The 20,637-nt window shown below is 37.6% G+C and overlaps 2 protein-coding genes across 6 annotated transcripts in view; one reads left to right on the forward strand and one right to left on the reverse strand.

Annotated features, from left to right (window-relative positions):
• Positions 1 to 20,637, reverse strand: part of ASB3 (ankyrin repeat and SOCS box containing 3) — a 113,898-nt gene that overhangs the window by 88,034 nt on the left and 5,227 nt on the right. The window lies entirely within an intron of this gene.
• CHAC2 (ChaC glutathione specific gamma-glutamylcyclotransferase 2) lies at positions 1,319 to 9,440 on the forward strand. Of its 2 annotated transcripts, XM_042932267.1 has the most exons (3): positions 1,319 to 1,781; positions 6,449 to 6,484; positions 8,536 to 9,440. In XM_042932267.1, exons 1-3 carry the CDS (start codon positions 1,647 to 1,649, stop codon positions 8,917 to 8,919), a joined length of 555 nt encoding a protein of 184 aa, XP_042788201.1. In that variant the 5' UTR covers positions 1,319 to 1,646; the 3' UTR covers positions 8,920 to 9,440. The 2 variants fall into 2 exon arrangements, with proteins under 2 accessions (XP_042788201.1, XP_042788202.1); XM_042932268.1 differs by lacking the exon at positions 6,449 to 6,484.

Here is a 20,637-nt window from a genome sequence, read left to right on the forward strand (position 1 = left end):
TTCTGCATCCCAAGCGATGTGACACTTAATCTTGGAGAATATATAAAAAGACCTGGTTATTCTGTAATGTTTTTATATAAAAAATTTTTTAATGTTTATTTTTTGCGAGAGAGAGAGAGAGAGAGAGAGAGAGAGACAGACTGTGAGAAGGAGAGGGAGGGGCAGAGAGAAAGGGAGACACAGAATCCAAAGCAGCCTCCAGACTGAGCAGTCAGCACAGAGCCAAAGGCGGGGCTGGAACTCACCAACCTGGAGATCAAGACCAGAGCTGAAATCAAAAGCTTAACCTACTGAGCCACCCAGGTACCCTAAGGCCTGGTTATTCTGAAAATGTTTTTCTTTGTAGCAGTTTCTTGCTGGTTTCTTAACACTTCAAATAATACTCTGAACCCGGGTGTCTTAGTATTCTTTTATATAGCTAAGGACGATGAAATAGAAATCCTCAAGAAAGAGGTGACTGGGTGGTTCAGCTGGTGAACCATCTGACTTCAGCTAAGGTCATGATAGCGCAGTTTGTGGGTTCTAGCCCGGCTTCCAGCTCTGTGCTGACAGCATGGAACCTGCTTCAGATTCTGTGTCTCCCTCTCTCTCTCTCTCTCTGCCGCTCTCCCACACGCTCGCTCTTCTCTCTCAAAAAAATAAACATTAAAAAAAAAAATCTCAAGAAACAAGGATTTGCTAAGGCTTCTATTTTCACATACAGAAACACAGCATGATAGTCTGAGTGCGCCTCCTAAACAATATTTTGGAGCAGTGGCGCTAGGCTGCAGACCTTACCATTTTTTTAGGATCTTCACCTGTTGGAGAAACTCATGAAAGCTATAAAGCTTCTCCCCAGAATGCACAGAACCCAAATTCTGTACACAATTTCAGGTTCCACATACCGCTACTACAGCCTGTACATAAGGCAAAAACCTTCGCCTAATCTTTTCTGAGCTGCTGATAATGCTAAAGATAAATAAGGTCGTTTAGCGCGTAAAATTGATATGAGCTGAAGCACTAGTAGCTCTTCCGCAGGCGTAAAACTTCTCTCGTAAACTTCCCGCTTTTATGAGAAAGGTGAGTTTCTTAGGTGTAAAGTCAAATGCGGCATTCACAACTTGCGCTCCTCTGGCTGCTGTTAAATGGACAAAAACCCAATTCCAAAGCAGAACAAAATGTCTTCCTACGTGACACAACCGCGGTGCCTGTAGGTCTCTTCCCCGTTATCTACACCACACCGGCCGCGACACCAGGCGCGAGTCCGCCCTTCCGCTTCTCCTTGAATGCGTTCGAAAACAGCACACAGTTCCAACCTCTGAGCCACAAATCCCATAAAGGGATTGTGGGTATTGTAGTCCAGTGCACATGCGCAACAGGAGGTTAGGGTGACTTACAGAGGCTGAAAAAGAACCCACTGCTTAGCGAACCGAAGGTCAATCGTTCTTGATACCCCAAGCAAGGAAACAGAATAACGTTGACTGACGAAGTCGGAATACATCCCTCGAACTACACGTCCCAGTGTGCTTTGCGCAGCGTGGCCATTGCGCCTGCGCCCTCGCAGCCGGTTACTAGCATCGGCGAGGCTGCAGTTCCCGCTGGTGCCGGCACCGTAGACACCAGAGCTGAGGGTTGACCGCCGTCACAGCGGAAGAGCAAGGGAAAGGATGTGGGTTTTTGGTTACGGGTCCCTGATCTGGAAAGTGGACTTCCCCTATCAGGACAAGTTGGTTGGATACATCACAGGCTACAACAGGCGCTTCTGGCAGGGGAGCACCGACCACCGCGGGGTCCCGGGCAAGGTGAGGCGCCAGTCAGCCCCCCACCCTTAACTGCCTTCGGAGCGCCGCTTCCCACCCAACTCGCGGTCCAACTCTGCTGGACCTCCACCCCAACATTTACGATGACCGAGCAAGAAAGTTAGGAATAATGCTGTTACATCTGTGCACCTTTCTCTCCATCTGTCCTCTACTTCTCTCCCAAACCAAGGGCACTACTTCCGAAGCCTCTTGAGACGCTGATGGTTAGTTTCTTGGGAAAGCAAGAAACAGGGTCAAAGGCACACAAGCTCGCCCAAGGCTGATGGGCTGGCAGGAAGCCCCATCTGTGAGCGACCTCTGCCATTTAAAAAAAAAAAAAAAAAAACGGCGGGAAAATCAATCTCCGTTTCACCACGGAGTTGAATACTAAAATCAACCTGCACATTCAGCTTTAGCTTTTTAGCAATTAAATTTGTTGGCATTTCTGCTTTCTGGCAGACTTTCATTGGTTTAAGTTTAAACAAGCATATTATTTCCAAAGGTTTTATTTTATGACATCTAAGGTCACATAGAAACTAGTTTCCAAAATTATCTCCGGTTGTTAAGGAGCTTACCGTGATCACTTCCTTTGGTTGTCAGGTATCGGCGAAGTTAAATATTTGAGTTCTCGGTTTGTTACTTGAGTAACACAGTGCCCATTACTGTGTCCAGCATTATTTTAATCTTTATTTCTCCACGTTTCTCCTCTAAATTATAAATGTGAAATGTAAGTTCCTTGATCTATTTTTCAGTCATTAGAAGACTTTCATCCCAATATATGTGTGCTAGAAAACTAGTAGCAGCTCAGCCTTGTATTGGCTGCAAAACAACCAATCCACAAGGAAAACAAGGTTGTGGGTAACAATTTGGATAACTTAAATACTGTACTTGGTTTACTTAACCTTCTAACTTTTGGAAGTGCACAAAATTTTTTATTGTTTGTATGTTCTCTAAAGTACTCAGAGCTATGTATGAGCTTGATTACTGTTTTTTAAAGAGAAATTAATATTGGCCCCAAAACACAATATGGTAGGCAGATGACTGGAAAACGGTAGTGACTTAGGGCAAATGCACATTTGTAAGCCAACAGGAGCTTCATGTCCAAAATTTCTTCTAGACTATTATAAAAGAGGGGTGCCTGGCTGGCTCAGTCGGTAGAGCATGCAACTGGATCTCAGGGTTTTAAGTTCAAGCCCCACACTGGGTGTAGAGATTACTTAAAAATAAAATCTTAAAAATATATATATATTATAAAACAATGTCTAAGACTTTAAAGAGTTAAATAAAACTTCTAAGTGAAGTAAAATGCCTTTTGAGTTGTCAGATACGAACACTTAAAATTTCTACTCTGAAGAAAGAAAGGCTCCAATTTTAATGACGAAGTATTAAATGCTTACAAATGTTTTGATAGCATATTTTACTATTCTAGGTTCAATCAAAACATATGTGTTTGTTATATAGCATATTGAGATATGTACACTGTTGGAACAGAACAATAAGAAGTTGTCAAGTCAATACAACAGCTCATGATTCTTTAAAAGAAGAAAGGAGCTATAAAAGCCAGTATCTTTTTACTTAAATTTACTAAAATATAGGGCAGGTAAGTTGGGGTACAGGGGGACTGCAATGGCTAATAGTTTTACACTTACTTTTAGTTAAAGAATACATCATAGCAAATTAAAGGAAACTCTAAGTATTTTTTTAAGTATACTATATTTTGTTAAAACTGGAAAGAATATTATTTTAATATTTTTTATTACAATGGATCACCAGCCTTATATAAATACAAAAGGCTACAAAGATATCCAGCAAATTAGAAGAATGATGTGGATGTTTTATAGGACTATGTTTTTTATAGCAACATATGCTCCTAGTAAGTTAGTCATCATTACATATGAAATGTGATATTATTAAACAAATGTTAGGCTCATTTCCACATGCTGCAATGTGACATTTGTGGGAAAAATACCAAACCTACTTCAATTATGGTTTCTTTTTAGCTTCATTAAACTTTAATTTCTTCCTAAGTTTTATTAAGCATCTCATTTATATATAAAAAAACTGGCACTGTCTCACCCAAATTAAGGATTTATTTAAATGTGAAAAATTTTTCACAGCAGAGAGAATATATTTCAATTTCAAAAAGAAACATTTTAACACGAGATAATCATGAACATTTACTAAATCTCTAACTTTTCTAGATCTAGATCAGAAAAATTACTCATTACTCAATGAAAGCATCTATAATGACTCATTTCACAATATCCTCCAAACCATTCAGCTTGAAAGACCCCTGCTTTAGTTTCAGTCCCCCCAAAAGCCTTTCATGTGACTTACAAATATACATTGTTTCTCAATAATATATATGTATTTTAGAGACTAAGAACATAAATTTTAGAAAATGTTTCCAAGTAAATTTTCAGTAGTGCCAAAAGTCCATGTCTGTTCCATAAGCTGTCAGAGGGAGTCCTTTATATTCCCCTTAAAATGAGTCCCTATGTACTCTTGTTTTCTGTTTCAGCTGCCACCACCTAAGTCCAGGACTTTTCTACCACTCCTTCCCCTTTCAACAATTACTACTGAGCACTTAGGAGACAGCTATGCAAACAATACCTGACAAGTGCCACAGGGAAGTGAATAAAAGGGAAAATCACAGTTTAGGAGAAAAATCTGCTGCAAAGTCACCTGAGGAGTCAGCCAAGCCTTTATGGATGTAGTGCAGGAGGATATCCCAGAGACAGAAAAGCAAGGGCATTCTATACTGAGCACTGGTATATCCAAAGATACGAATGTTTGTAAAAGTTATAAATAAATCAGTACAGATTGAGGGAAAAAGTGGTAAGAAATAAGGGTTGTAGTTAAATCATGCTGAGAACTTTTAGTTTTATCCTGTAGAATTTCAAAACCCTGAAAAAATTCAAAGCACAGGAGTGACCCAATTTTTGCACTAGAAAGTCATTCCACTGCCAAGTAGAGAATAGACTAGAGGTAAACAAAACTAGAGGCAGGCAGCAAGGTCCCTAAGGAAGCAAATGAAGGATACAGAGGAACAACATACAGAAAAAGATTCAACAGACAGTTACCAGTAATTGGTGACTGCTGGATACAAGGGGAGACAAGGAAAGGTGGAGTGCAGAACTTGTCACCAGGACCACGAACATTTCGTACTGAGGGTCTACCTTCTTCCCACTCTAACCATACTATACACTTTACCACTCATCTTCCCCAAACACCTTTTATCATGCCAGTCAGCTACTAGTCAAGTGCTGCAGTAGCTCCTAATTTCCTATTTCTCCCAAATTTCAGTGGCTTCTTATTTTCCATTGTCCCCTAATTTCACCTCCACTCTGGCTCTTCAAATCTGACTATCCTATTTCTCCAATTATCTTTCTGAATCATCTCTCCAGGTGGGACCCTCTGCTAGTCAAACATTTAGCCTGGTGTAGTCTTGCCTCTAGGCCTGCACTTGTAAATCATGCCCTTTTGCCAGAATTTTGTTTTCCTTTCTGACTACCCAAGACTCAAAATTCTTAATTGCCTTCATACCATACATCTTAGCCCTTAAGTGTTCTCTACCTGTTTCATGTGTTAAGTTTGTGTTCCAGAATTATAATATAAGCTCTTGAAAGCAAGAATTAAGGTTTTATCTTCTCTACAACACACACTAAGTAGTCAATAAATAGCTCCTAATTCATCTTGAAATTGAAAGTAATATGGAAGTGCCTACATAACCCACACCAAGATATGTGTCCTCATTATAGCATTATCTTAAATAGAAAAAAGGTGAAATCTAAATGCCCCAACAACACAGGAATGTTTAAATTATAGCTCATTGATGATACAATATTATGCAACTATTAAAACATATGATAACACTAACAGGAAAATGTAATTAAATTAAATAAGAAACATAATCCCAAATCCCATGTTTTCCGTGATTACAAATTGTCTATACAAATGGACAAAGACCAGAAGGAAATAGCAATGAAGATGACACAAATACCGGAATTATTTATGCTCCCTGTGTGTCAGACAATGGGCAAATAAATATGTTAAAATGTGGCTTAGAATTCAGCATTCTCACTAATGATGCTAACATGTCAGTAGATACATAGCCTTTGGCACCAGGTAGGAAGTGTACTTAAAAAAAAAAAAGGCAAATTCTCAAACAGCTCCAAATCTACAGGATCATTAACTCTGGGACTGTACATAAGCAGTGTGTTTATCAACCCTCCATGTAATTGTGATCTACACTAAAGTTTGAGGGCTACTTCCCTATTATAGGAAAGCACTCTGGAAGAGCATGTTTTGTTCTCTAATAAAACTATAGCAATCTGATCAGAACTTTTATAATTGCTTCTTCCTTTGTCTTTCATTTTACATGAGCCTTAGTCACAGGTATTTTTTTTAATATATCCATTTTTTAAGTGAATATAATATAGCTAATATACATAAATTGAAGAGAATCTTTTAGAAAAGTCAAGATACTTTGGATAATGTATATTCTTAATTCACTTGAAAATTTATCATAAAAATGAGTACTTTATGGAGGTGTTTAGTATGAACAATTAAAATATTCCATGTCAACAATAAATTGGTAATGCTCAGTTAGTTGATAAACTTTGATTCAGAAAAAAAAAAATTTTGTTTTTTTACTTTTTTTAAAACAGCCTGGAAGAGTTGTGACTCTTGTTGAAGATCCTGGGGTATGGTATTATTGTTCTTTTTTTGTGTAGTCTTTAATCATATAAAATGTTGAGATGTTTCTCAGTTTTAATAATCAATGGAATTTTATTAACAGTCATCACAGACAGCTTGAACAGTAGGTCTAGAATTCCTCTCTGTATTTATTGTGTTTCTTTTTAACTGTTGGGAAAAGCTGGAATGCAGAATGCCCGGTAGACAACAAAATAAAACCAAATGGCATGTAGTCTTTTTTTTTTTTTTCTTGAGTTTATTGACTAAGAATTTGGCATTAATGGCCCTAGGCCTCAGACAGCCATACTGCCACTGAGGCACACTTGGCCATACTTGCCACATCAAGTGGAACCATTGAAACTCTCGTATTTGCTAGGAGTATACTATTCTCAGCAAAAATTCTCTCTCCCTGTCAGGAGTTACCACTTTCTTTCTTGCCTAATTTTTTAATAGCACAACAGGTTTTTAAACAGGTTTGGGGCACTAGAAAACGTATTTACCTGATAGTCCTCTGTTTCTTAAATATTTTCAATCATTTCATTGAGGTATAGATTCGGACGTTCATAGTGTGAAGGTAAAAATTTAACTTTGGAAATGACTTTGATATACAAAAGTCAAGCAGCTATCAACAGGAAATGAATAATGGTGAAATAATGAAATGCTTTCATAATTTACATTAGGAAAAGCATCTATAAAAATGGCTTCAAACTGGTAACTGTAACTCTTAATTAAAGTCAATAAACGGCACTTTGTTTCTACAGAATGTTAAACTCACTCAAGAACAGGGCACCGGATGGCTCAGTCGGTTGAGCATCCAACTTTGGCTCAGGTTATGATCTCACCGTTCCCGAGTTCGAGCCCCACACTGGGCTAGCTGTCGGCCTGTCAGTGCAGAGCCCACTTCGGATCCTCTGTCCCCCTCTCTCTGACCCTTCCCAGCTTGCACTCTCTCAAAAATAAACATTAAAAAAAAATTCACTCAAGAAGATACTTAGCAACCTAGAGTTTAATAATTAAAGCCAGTAATTAAAGGTTGTGAAAAAACTAGATAATCTGTAACTACAAACTATAAATAAATCCTGTTTATATCAGATATTTTATTAACACTAAAAAACAAACCAAAAAACCTTTGCAGCCAGTTTTTTTACTGACACTTTGTTCATGGGCTCTCAACAAAAGAGACTGCCATTTAGTATTCTGCATGGAATTATTTACAAAGGATATTTGAAAGCTCCTGCAGTGAAAAAAATGAATAAAATGAACTTGCTGTGGCCTTCAGTAGTTGATTGCTTTCTTACAGACCTTTTAAAACAAAGACCCCTTTCTGTAAATAAGGAAACAGCCGGTAAAAAGATAAGTGACGCTCAGTTTTAGCTAAAGTAAGTTGGTGTATCAAAGCCCTCCCAGACAGCACCCAGCACTTAACATCCCCAAAGGTAGGCTCCCAAGTGGCTACAACACTCCATAAAGCAGTTTGGAAACTACCGTCCTGTACCATCAGTGAAATGTTTAAGGATTTAAAACTTTAGAACTGTGTTTAATGACCAAATGAACACCTGATTTTTTTTCAGTCCCACTAGTTAAAAGATACGATTTTTAAAACTTAAACAATGATAAATATCCTAGTGTGCAAGAAATTATTTATTCAGACTGAAGAATTTAAAATGCTGATTTCCTTTATTGTTTAGTTTGTACCTCCCAGTGCGCTTTAAAAAAAAAAGAAATTAATGTTTATTTTTGAGACAGACAGAGAGAGAGAGAGAGAGAGAGACAGACAGTGTGTGAGCAGTGGAGGGGCAGAGAGAGAGACACAGAATCCAAAGCAGGCTCTGGGCGCTCAGCGCGGAGCCCAATGTGGGGCCAAACCGTAAGGTCATGACCTGAGCCGAAGTTGGATGCTTAACCACTGAGCCATCCCAGCACCCCTCAGTGCACTTTAAGTGAATCAAAACTACACTGACTTCTAAGAATATACAGCTATTTTCTTAGAGCATAACATATCTTCACCTATTTTAGCCCTGTAAATTCTAAATAATACGTTCTTTTCATTTTTCAACAGGGTTGTGTATGGGGTGTTGCTTACAGACTGCCAGTAGGAAAGGAAGAAGAAGTAAAAGCATACCTTGACTTCAGAGAGAAAGGAGGCTACAGGACCACAACAGTCATTTTTTATCCAAAAGATCCCACAACAAAACCATTTAATGTGTTGCTATATATTGGAACATGTGATAATCCTAATTATCTTGGTCCTGCACCTCTGGAAGACATTGCTGAACAAATTTTTAATGCAGCTGGTCCAAGTGGAAAAAATACAGAATATCTTTTTGAACTTGCAAATTCTATTAGGAACATTGTGCCAGAAGATGCAGATGAGCATCTTTTCTCTTTGGAAAAATTAGTGAAGGAACGTTTAGAAGGAAAACAGAACCTCAATTGCTTATAAAGACCTAATCATTGACTTTTTCAAACAAGCAGAGCTTTTAGTCCTCAGAGAACAGGTTCATGTACACTGGCAATATGATTTGGAAACATGTTTGTTTACTTGAAGATCTTATTTATTTTTAATGTTGTATTATTCAAGCTATGATCAAATGTGTGGTTTAATTGCACATATCCTAAAACACATAAATATTTAAAATACTGGGATAGAATTAAAGAAAAATTCAAGTTTTAACAATATAATGGTTTCCTAGCTAAATAATATTGAACACTTGCTCATGAGAAGTGAGTTCTTTAGAAAAGTACAATGAAGGATGAAGTTCAGAGCTTGTTATTTTCAGAGTAAAAATAATTGTGTCATTTCATGTCACAATTCTATTTTCAAGTTGTAGAGAATTAAACCAAAAGATAATACCTTCAATATATTTCTGTACAGTAATTCTGTAACCATGGTTTAGAATATATAATCTTAAAATAATGTATAATTAGAAATATATGGTAATATAGACAAGATTTCAACCTTGATTGTGAATTTCCTTGTTCAGGTATTATATAAGACCCTTTCCAATTTAAATCAAAAAGACTGGCATTTTTAATATAAAAATTTCCTTAGAATTATAATGTACTATACTTCTTTTTTGAATAAATGCATTTTACTAGAATGAAAAAAACATTCCGCTAAAAAAAAGCACAACTTACAATGTACCAATCACATCCACGAAATGATGAAATGTAGTCTATCATTCACTCACTTTGTATTAATCTTACAGTGAAACTTGAAAAAAAGATAGATGGCCATTCTGATATTACAAATTAACACAACCATATATATAATGAAAGTTTAGTGCTTGAAATGACTTTTAGAATTACAGTTTTTTAGGGGCACCTGGGTGGCTCAGTAGGTTAAGCATCCAACTCTTGATCTTGGCTCGGGTCATGATCTCATGGTTCATGAGATGGAGCCCTGTGTCCAGCTCTGTGCTGACAGCGCAGAGCCTCCTTGGGATTCTGTCTCTCTCTGTCCCTCCTCTGCTCACTTGTGCGTTCTTTCTCTCTCAAAATACACATGAAAGAAAAAAGAATTGTAGTTTTTTAAAATGTGTAAGATTAACTCATGTAGAATTGATCTTGATTCTAATGAAGATTATTTTTTCTTTTTTTTTTTTTTAAGACTTTATTTTTAAGTAATCTCTACACCCAACATGGGGCTTGAATTCACAACCCCAAGATAAAGAATCACACACTCTTCTGACTGAGCCAGCCAGGTGCCCCTAATCAAGATTCTTTCTTTCTTCTTTTTTTTTTTTTTTTTTTAGTGTTTATTTATTTTTGAGAGATAGCAAGCAGGGCAGGGGCAGAAAAGTTTCACATTAAATAAAGTTGTCCTACATAGCAGGGGAAGTAGCCCTTTCCATGTTTTTCTATTTAGTAACACCGAACTTAGTAATTTACTCAGCTCTGTAACTATTTTAAATATTTTCCCAACATTTTCATTATTAGTTTTCTAGAAAGCATTTCACTTGTCCTGTAAAACAAGAAAAGGTACTTAATATTAATGATCATTAACATTAATGATCATCTCATAAGGATATGCTGGGCACTTTACATATGGAAGCATTTTCTGGGTAACTCCTCTGAGCTTGTTTCCATACTATCCTGCAGTTACTTATCTGTTAAGTAGCAGAAATCCAGGTCTCTCTCTCACTCTAAAAGCACTAGATCTTTCTATGATATATTTAAAAACCCACCTGAACTTCACCATCTTTACTATACAGCATCTTTTTTTCAGGAGGTAAACAAGATTAACTGTTATTATATAATGAAATAGGTACCTTGTTACATAAAGATGTTGATTTTTTTTTAAGTCTGAATCTTTTTTAATTTGAGAGAGAGCACATGTAAGTGGGGGAGAGGGGCAAAGGGAGATAAAGAATGAATCTTAAGCAGGCTTCACACTCAGCGAGGAGTCCGACACAGGGCTCGATCCCATGACCCTGGGATCATGGAGCCGAAATCAAAAATCAGACGTTCAACCGACTGAGCCACCCAGGCATCCCGTTAAAGTTCATTTTTATAGATGTATATAGATTCCCACAAATATAATGAGCCTATCCAAGACCCACATAGGTGAATTCAATGATAAAAAGCCTTTCATTTTACAAACAAACCTAAGTCCAAAAGAGTGTGTGACCTCCCCAAAGTGATTCTTCTACCATTTAATATATAATTGTTACAGAATATAAAGAGCAAGGGGTAACTTTGGGATGCCCATTTGTTGTCTTTCTAGGCTTTCAGTCACAAGTTAGAAAATATGTAACTATAAATATGATATGCCATCAGCATTTATAGGGAAGCCATATTCCAAAGAGCTCAGAAATAAGGGATGTTAATTTTCCTGGGATAGGGAGAAACATGACTAAAATGGAGAAGTTAAATAGTACTGAGTTAGAAGCTAGGGTTTAAAGCCTCTAAGTTAGCAGGAATGAAAAGGTATCAAGTTACCTAAAGCCTAACTTTTGTTAGCAAAACTGTCTGTCTTTACAGTCCTTGGGTCTTACTTTCAAGACATTTTTTCTCATTCTTTGCTAATTACACACAAAACTCAAAGACTCTCTTTCCTCAGAGTACAAATATTAGGTTTCAAATTTTAGGAATTCAAGAGAAGTATGAGTGTAAACACTACATTAAGAAACTTTTAGGGGCGCCTGGGTGGCTCAGTCGGTTGAGCATCTGACTTTGGCTCAGGTCATGATCTCACATTTCATGAGTTCGAGCCCCACGTCAGGCTCTATGCTGACAGCCCAGAGCCTGGAGCCTGCTTGGGATTCTGTGTCTCCCTCTCTCTCTGCTCCTCCCCTGCTTGCACTCTGTCTCTCTGTCTCTCTGTCTCTCTGTCTCTCTCTCCCTCTCAAAAATCAATAAACATTAAAAAAGAAAAAGAAGGGGCACCTGGGTAGCTCAGTCGGTTAAGCGTCCAACTTCAGCTCAGGTCATGATCTCACAGTTTGTGAGTTTGAGCCCCGCGTTGGGCTGTGTGCTGACAGCTCAGAGCCTGGAGCCTGTTCTGGATTCTGTCTCCCTTTCTCTCTGCCCCGCGCCTGCTCACACTCTGTCTCTCTCAAAAAAAATAAACATTAAAAAAAATTTTAAAAAGAAAAGAAAAAGGCCATACTAAATTCTTAAAAAAAAAAAAAAAAGAAAGAAAGAAACTCTTAATATAAATCTCTAATGGAGATTTTTTAAAGTAGGTCTTTCTACTCCTGTAGGCCACTATTATGTTTCCAACAATCACTCTTCAATCTACCCAGAATGGTAAATCCCATCTAAATACCACCTCCACAGATAAAAAGTTATCATTTAGGGAAACAAAGGTTATGATGTCATCTTTGAATATTTGAAAGTACAAAAGACCAATTTTAGGGGCACCTTAGCAGTTCAGTCAGTTATGTGCCTGACTCTTGATCTAGGCTCAGGTCATGATCTCAGTTTTGGGAGTTCAAGCCCCATATTGGGCTCTGTGCTAACAGCTCAGACACTGAGTGGGATTCTTCCTCACTCTCTGCCTTTCCCCTGCTTGTACATGTACTCTAAATAAATAAACAAACAAAACAAATAAATAAGCAAACAAACATTAAAACAAAAAAAGACTGGGGTGCCTGGGTGGCTCAGTTGGCTAAATGTCCAACTCTTGATTTTGGCTCAGGTAATCTCACAGTTTCAGGAGTTCAAGCCCCACATCAGGTTCTGCACTGACAACTTAGCTTGAGATTCTCTCTGTCTCTGCCCCTACCCCACTCATGCTCTGTCTCTCTCAAAATAAATAAAACTTTTTAAAAATTAAAAAATAAAGGGGCACCTGGGCGGCTCAGTTGGTTAAGCGTCTGACTTCAGCTCAGGTCATGATCTCATAGTTTGTGAGTTCAAGCCCCACATCGGGCTCTGTGCTGACAGCTCAGAGCCTGGAGCCTGCTTCAGATTCTCTCTCTCTGCTCTTTCCCCGCTCATGCTCTCTCTCTCCTTCAAAAATAAATAAACATTTAAAAAAAGATTAAAATTTTTTTTTAATTTTTAAAAAGACTGATTTTTGAAATGTGGCCATTGTCTACAGATACGCATTTCATCTTAAAAAGGAATTTTTTTTCATTTTCAACTAATAAAGTACCTGAAATGATTGTTTTACATTTTGAAGGTGCTTATTTAATTTTAACATGTGTGAAGCATTATATAATACCTGATGTAATAATATGTATTACCTAATATTACTTTATATTATATATTCAGATTACCATGGTTTTAGTATCTCTTTGAGATTCATAATGAGATCAATCATGCCTATAATTTAAGAACCATATTTGATCTATTAGATATTATTCAAACATTTTATAGTCAACATTTCATTCTATTAGATTTCTCTTTTCCATGGATACATAGCTTTTAAATTATAACTTGGGAGCAGCTATGAATATCAATGCATCATACTCCTATAATGTACCATCCCTGATTCTTTCAAACTCAGTCATATGATACATGCACTTACAATTCTTAATTCCCCCTCATCATATGTTAAAAATCTACATATGAGGGGTGCCTGGGTGGCTCAGTTGGTTAAGTCTCTGACTCTTGATTTCAGCTCAGGTCATGATCTCACAGTTCTTGAGTTTGAGCCCTACATCGGGTTCTGAACTGACAATCTCTCTCTCTCCCTCTGCCCCTGCCACACGAGCATGCACGCGCACTCTCTCTCAAAATAAATAAACTTAAAAGAAATCTACATATGAAATATTCCAATTATGCTTATCTTTTCTCACCAGAAATACTGTGACTATATTTTCTGTGTATTTATTCAGCTCTTAACAATCTCTTTTTATGCGTTTCTAAAGGCTTAAAATAAATTCACCCTAAGCATATATTAAAAACTCAAAAGTTAGTGGAATGATTTTGTAATTTTTAAATTTTAACTCCTCCAGAGACAACTACTAAAATTATTATTCTGTATGTCAAGTTTATATGATGAAAATAAGCTTTAGTGAATTTCAGGGTGTTTTCATTCTTCTTAAATTTCATTTTCCCTTTCTAAAATATTATATAGTTGGGGCACCTGGGTGGCTTAGTCTGTTGAGCATCCAACTTCGGCTCAAGTCATGATTTCACAGTTCATGAGTTCAAGCCCCATGTCGGGCTCTTTGCTGACAGCTCAGAGTCTGAAGCCTGCTTCAGATACCGTGTCTCCTGCTCCCTCTGCCCCTCTCCCATTTGCACTCTTTCTGTCTCTCAAATATTATGTAGTTTAGCACTAATCTCTTGGTGGTTTAATTGTACTGAACCTTCTTGTCTTTATAAAACTTTAACAACGTACATACACACATTCTGTAACTGGAAAAACCACCACTTGACCCTGTAATTTTCTTTATTCTTTCAACTTTCCTATCCTTCACAGAATTTTTTTTTCAAGTTTTTATTTAAATCCATTAGTTAACATATAGTGTAACAGTAGTTTCAGGTGTACAATTTAGTGATTCATCACTTCCATACAACACACAGTGCTCATCACAAGTACATTCCTTAATCCTCATTAAGCACCTCCTTAAACATCCATTTAACCCATTCCCCCAGCCACCAATCCTCCCAAAATTCTCAATTTGTTCTGTAGAGTTAAGAGTCTATTTCCTGGTTTGCCTCTCTTTTTCCCCCACTATGTTCATCTGTTTTATTTCTTAAATTCCACATGAGTGAAATCATATATTTGTCTTTCTCTGACTTATTTTCTTAGCTTAATACTCTTTAGCTCCCACATTCTTGCAAATGACAGGATTTCATTCTTTTTTATGGCTGAGTAATATTCCATTGTGTGTGTGTAACAGAATTTTTTTTAACTATCATATTCTACTTCCTTATCAACTCTTCTTAATGCCCCTCCAATCTCCTTTTACTCTTGCTGTGCTCACATAATCAGTGTAGTCTCAAGTCTCCAATAATCCCTTCCTGATTTAACTCAAAGATCTCAGTTTCATCCTTTATGATTAATGCACGAGACACTACTAAGCAAGCACCTGATATCAATAAGGCCAAAAGAGACTAACATTTCATTGTAGGGGCACCTTATATCTGGAGCCACCTTCTAACTTAACCTCTAATCTCTTTTCTTCTTTCCAATACATTCTATACTCTGCACTCAATTATCTTTGTAAAATAGGAAAGTAACCTGATCAATAATCAAAAATGCCTTCCACTGCATACTGAACTTCAAATTCTTTTATCTGTTATTCAACTATTTATAATCTGTTATCAGCATATTTGTCACATTCCACTTCCCAATAATACACCCTACCCCATGCTCCAGTCACACTATCCTCCTCATCAATTAAGACCCAGCAAAAATGAGGGACTCATGTTATGTGGCAAGCCATGACGATGCAACAAGACTACCAAAATAAAAAAGATAGTTACCAGCTATCAAGAACCAAATGTGGGCACCTGGGTGGCTCAGTCAGTTAAGCATCCGACTTTGGCTCAGGTCAGGTCCTGATCTCATGGGTTCGAGCCCTGCACTGACAGCTTGGAGCCTGGAGCCTGCTTCAAATTCTGCATCTCCCTCTTTCTCTGCCCTTCCCCTGCTTGTGATCTCTCTCTCTCTGCCCTCCCCCCCCCCCCACTCTGTCTCTCTCTCTCTCAAATAAATAAATAAACATAAAAAAAAAAAAAAAAGAACCACATTTGGTGGAGAGACATACAATCAAGCAAACCACGGGGTGCCTAGGTCGCTCAGTCGGTAAAAAGGCCGACTCCATTTCAGCTCAAGTCATGATCTCAGTTTTTGAGTTCTAGCTCTGCATCAGGCTCTGCAGGGACAGTGGGGAGCCTGCTTGGTATTCTCTGTCTCTTCCTCTCTCTCTGCCCTCCTCCCCACACCTCAAAATACATAAACTTAAAAAAAAAAAAAAGCAAGTCAATTTAATTCAACATAAAGGCTGTGACATAAAATACAAGCAGAATACAGGGGCGCCTGGGTGGCTCTGTCAGTTAAGCATCCAACTTCAGCTCAGGTCATGATCTCATGGTTCACGTGTTCGAGCCCTGCGTCAGGCTCTGTGCTGACAGCTCAGAGCCTGAAGCCTGCTTCAGATTCTGCGTCTCCCTCTCACTCTTTGCACTTCCCCTGCTCACGCTCTGTCTCTGTCTCTCTCAAAAATAAATAAACATTAAAAAAAATTTTTTTTAATACAAACAGAATACAGACTGGCACATTATTAATTAAAACTAATTAAGATCAATGAAAGCCTCATAGAAAAAAATAAACAGTTGTTCATGGATCAAAGAATGATAATTAACCTTATGTAGCAAATACTACATATGCCAAAATCTGTTCCAGGTATTTTACATATATTAATCCCCATTTTCTTGGATGATGAAAATGAGAGACAAAAAGAGTTTGAGTTAAACAAACATAATAATAATAACTATCATTTATTGAATACTTACAACATGCCAGGCACTATGCTAAACACTAAAAAGGAACAAAATGAAATTAAGGGCTTTAATTTTTTAAAAAATCGTGAGAGATGGCAGCTTTCTCATTTTTGTACCTCCACTGGTGTTTTAACTTCAATGAGATTTCCTCCTAAAATAGAATCAATTAAAGGATAAAAAAAAAGAAACGGATTCATTTAATTATCCATATCCTACAGCCATAATTTTTTTAACTTAGACAAAAGTATGCTTTGCCCAGTTTTCTCAACAGCATTAATCGATTTATTCAACAAATATCTATGTATTATCTACTCTGTGTGAGATAAACTAAGGACATTAATTTTCCTCCACTTCTATCAAAATTCCACTAAAATGTATTCATTCATTCCAGAAGAGAAAAAGTAGATGGGATTATATTGGGGATTAAGCCAGTGCAGAAAAAAACTGCAATCTAGAACATGCACACAGGCACAAGAAGCTGCACCCATGGAGAAGCCATTCCTGGCACCAGAACCTGGAGAACTACCAAACATGAAAACAGGAATAGAAAGGAGGGGGCTGTAGGATTAAAATCAGGATGATTAAAATATGTATATGGAACAGCCAAGCCAAACCTCTTACCCCATTCCTTTACACAAAGAAGGTCTATCAGCAACTGTGTTGGTTTCTAGCTAAAACCACATTTGTTTTTCTTAATTGAGCAATCTACCCTGAAAGCATTAGAGCATCCTCATACTCCCCAACAAAGCCTTCCTTATTTGGCCATAGGCTAGAGGCAGACAGGGGAGAAGCAGCTCTTTTCCTGCATTTCATCCATGGACCCTAAAGTGAGGCCCAGCAATTAATACCATGCTCATTTACAAAGAGCTCAAGAACCTTTTTTTTTCTTTTTTCTTTTTTTTTAAGGAAAAGCAAAGGCACAAGAGAAAAGGATGAAAATAAACAACTAACCTGAAGGAAGTACCGCTATTTCTGGGAACAGAAGATAAATGTTTAAAATTTATAAGTGCTATCCTAAAAGAAGTTCATAAAGACACTGCAACCATGAAAAATGAGCAACTAGAGGGGTGCCTGGGTGGCTCTGTCGGTTGAGCCTCTGACTTCGGCTCAGGTCCTGGGCTCGCAGTTCATGAGTTCGAGCCCCACATCAGGCTCTCTGATCAGTGAGGAGCCGACTTCAGGTCCTCTGTCCCCCTCTCTGTGCCCCTCCCCTGCTCAGACGCTCACTCTCTCTCTCTCTCTCTCTCAAAAATAAATAAATAAACATTAAAAAAATATTGAGCAACTGGAGTACACCTGAAACTAGATAGCACATCATAAGTTTAAGTGGCAGCAGTTACTTTCTTTCATAGTAGAACAAAAAACAATAGTGTGCCCTAAAATATACAGCAAAGGAGGGCTGCTATGGTAGACTTTAAGACAACAATCAAACGCAAGTCATGAACTTTGACTGGAAAGGGAATAAAGGTAAATAAACAGTAAAAATTGAAATCATTGTTATTTTTCTAAGATATGATAGTAGTATACATCTTAGGTTATATAGGAGTCTCTTCATTCTTAGTCATTGACTTTTTTCAACATCCAGGCCATTGGTCTTATTCAAGGTGACACATTTTGGATTTGGTTATTTCTTAGGCTTGGCGAGAATACAACATAGGTATTATTGTACACAGCTTTGCTGTATACTTGGGAGTTTTAAAAATTCATTCTTGTACAGGACATCTGGGTGGCTCCCAGTTGGTTAAGCATTTGACTCCTGATTTCAGCTCTCACACTGTGTGAGATCAAGCCCTGCATCCAGTTCTGCACTGTAGAGCCAGCTTGGGATTCTCTTTCCCCCTATCGCTGCCCTTTCCCCCCCACCATCAAAATAAATAAACTTAAAAAAAATTTTTTTTAATTCATTCTTACAGAAAATTCTTAGTAAAAACTTAAAAATATAAAGCATGGGATTAAAAAAAGAATCATGCTAGCTTGAAATCAAATTTCCACTCTCCTTTTTTCCTCCTATGCCTAAGAAACAAATACAATATTCACATCTGCACCTGTGTATTTGCTGGTATTCTGTCACCTGTGTGTGTTATATTTTAACCAAAAAATGTCTAAAAACCAAAAGCTTTTCTTTTCCTTTATCTTTCCCAAAATGTGCATCCCAGTTCTCCTATGTCTTCTTTCTTATTACTGCAGAATAAATTATATTCAAAGAAGGAATTGAAGGAGAAAAAATCAGTATTGAAAATGAAGAGAAAAGGGCAATTACCTTCTTCGGCAGCCTCTGGAGTAATTAGTGCTACACAACCTCAGACTGCACACCAGCTGTTCAGCTGAGCAAATGTCGTTGTTTTTACTGGTTTTGCCCTTTTTTATGTCTAAATGAGAAACAAGAGATCTGGGGTAACTTTTAACTCAAAGCCCAACTGTCTGTTTCTCATTTGTGATTCATAAAAATTTCAACTAAAAAAAATTTATAGTTTGATTATAGCATTGTTTACAGCGTGGCATAAATATATAATTTTGTGTGTGTAAATTATATTAGAATATAGTATTAACTTGTATCACAGTTTCCTCATCAGTAATATGGGGAAAACAATAAAACCTACTTTTTGGGTTATTATGAGGAATAAGTCAAATAAGTTAATATAAAGTGCTTATTAAAATAGAGCCTGGGGGCGCCTGGGTGGCTCCGTCGGTTGGGTGTCCGACTTCAGGTCATGATCTCATGATCCGTGAGTTCGAGCCCCGCGTCAGGCTCTGTGCTAACAGCTCAGAGCCTGGAGCCTGCTTCGATTCTGTATCTCCCTCTCTCTCTGACCCTCCCCCATTCATGCTCGCTCTCTGTCTCAAAAATAAATAAACATTAAACAAAAAAAATTTTTTAAATAAAAAAATAAAATAAATAAAATAGAGCCTGGACACAACATCTGTTACATGAACAGAATATATAATAAAACTGAATCATCATTAGTTCTTACATCTTACCACTTATTTTCTCCATCAGAAGGATAAGAAAACAGGGGCGCCTGGGTGGCTCGGTCGGTTAAGTGTCCGACTTCGGCTCAGGTCATGATCTCACGGTCCGTGAGTTCGAGCCCCGCGTCGGGCTCTGTGCTGACTGCTCAGAGCCTGGAGCCTGTTTCAGATTCTGTGTCTCCCTCTCTCTCTGCCCCTCCCCTGTTGATGCTCTGTCTCTCTCTGTCTCAAAAATAAACGTTAAAAAAAATTAAAAAAAATAAAATAAAAAAGAAGGATAAGAAAACAGAGTTCTGAAGAGGTTAAGTAACATTCCCAAGGTCAGACATATGGTTAGGTAATAGAGCCTCTGCTCCTAACACCTCGCTATTTTTTTATAAAAATCTTTTAACATTTATTTTTGAGAGAGAGATAGAATGTGAACAGGAAACGGGCAGAGAGAGAAGAAGACACAGAATCTGAAGCTGGCTCCAGGCTCTGAGCTGTCAGCACAGAGCCTGACATGGGGCTCAAACCTACGAACCATGAGATCACAATCTCAGCTGAAGACAGACACTTAACCAACTGAGCCACCCAGGCGCCCCTCACTATTCAGTTGCATAAAGTTTGTATATAATCATTTATTCAGCCATAGCCTTAATGGTGGGAATTCAGATATCCAGAGGTTTTTTTGCCATTATAGATAATACCACAATGAATACCTTTGTACATACATCCTTATGTATCAAGGCTTTTGTTTTTAAAAATATTTTAAGTTTACTTTTGAGACAGAGAAAGAACACAGAGAAGGAGTGGGGGAAGAGTGGAGATAGAGAATCCCAAGCAGGCTTCACGCTGTCAGAGCAGAGCCCAAGGTGGGACTCAATATCATGAACCTCAAGATTATGACCTCAGCCAAGATCAAGAGTTGGACACTTAACCAACTGAGCTACCCAGGCACCCTAGGGCTTTTGTTTTAAAGGAGAAAATTCAAAAAATAAAATCACTAAGCCAAAGGTTTGCATAATTTTAACAGAAATTACTAATTTTAAGACATTTATTATAGCAGGTCTATCTTTCCTTCTATAGTATCTGGATTTCCTATCTTACAAAAAAAATGTCATCTCTACTCCAGTTACATAAATATTCTCCTAATTTCTTCATATAGATACATATCTTAAACCCCTTTACAATTTACTTTTTGTGTATTTTGTGAAGAAGGGATCTAGTTGGCTTTCTTATATGTGGATAGCAAATTATACTCGCAGTATTTATTAGTTAAAACATCCTTTTGGGGCACCTGGGT

This window comes from Panthera leo, chromosome A3 (assembly GCF_018350215.1).
Source record: "Panthera leo isolate Ple1 chromosome A3, P.leo_Ple1_pat1.1, whole genome shotgun sequence".
NCBI classification, from domain to species: domain Eukaryota; kingdom Metazoa; phylum Chordata; class Mammalia; order Carnivora; family Felidae; genus Panthera; species Panthera leo.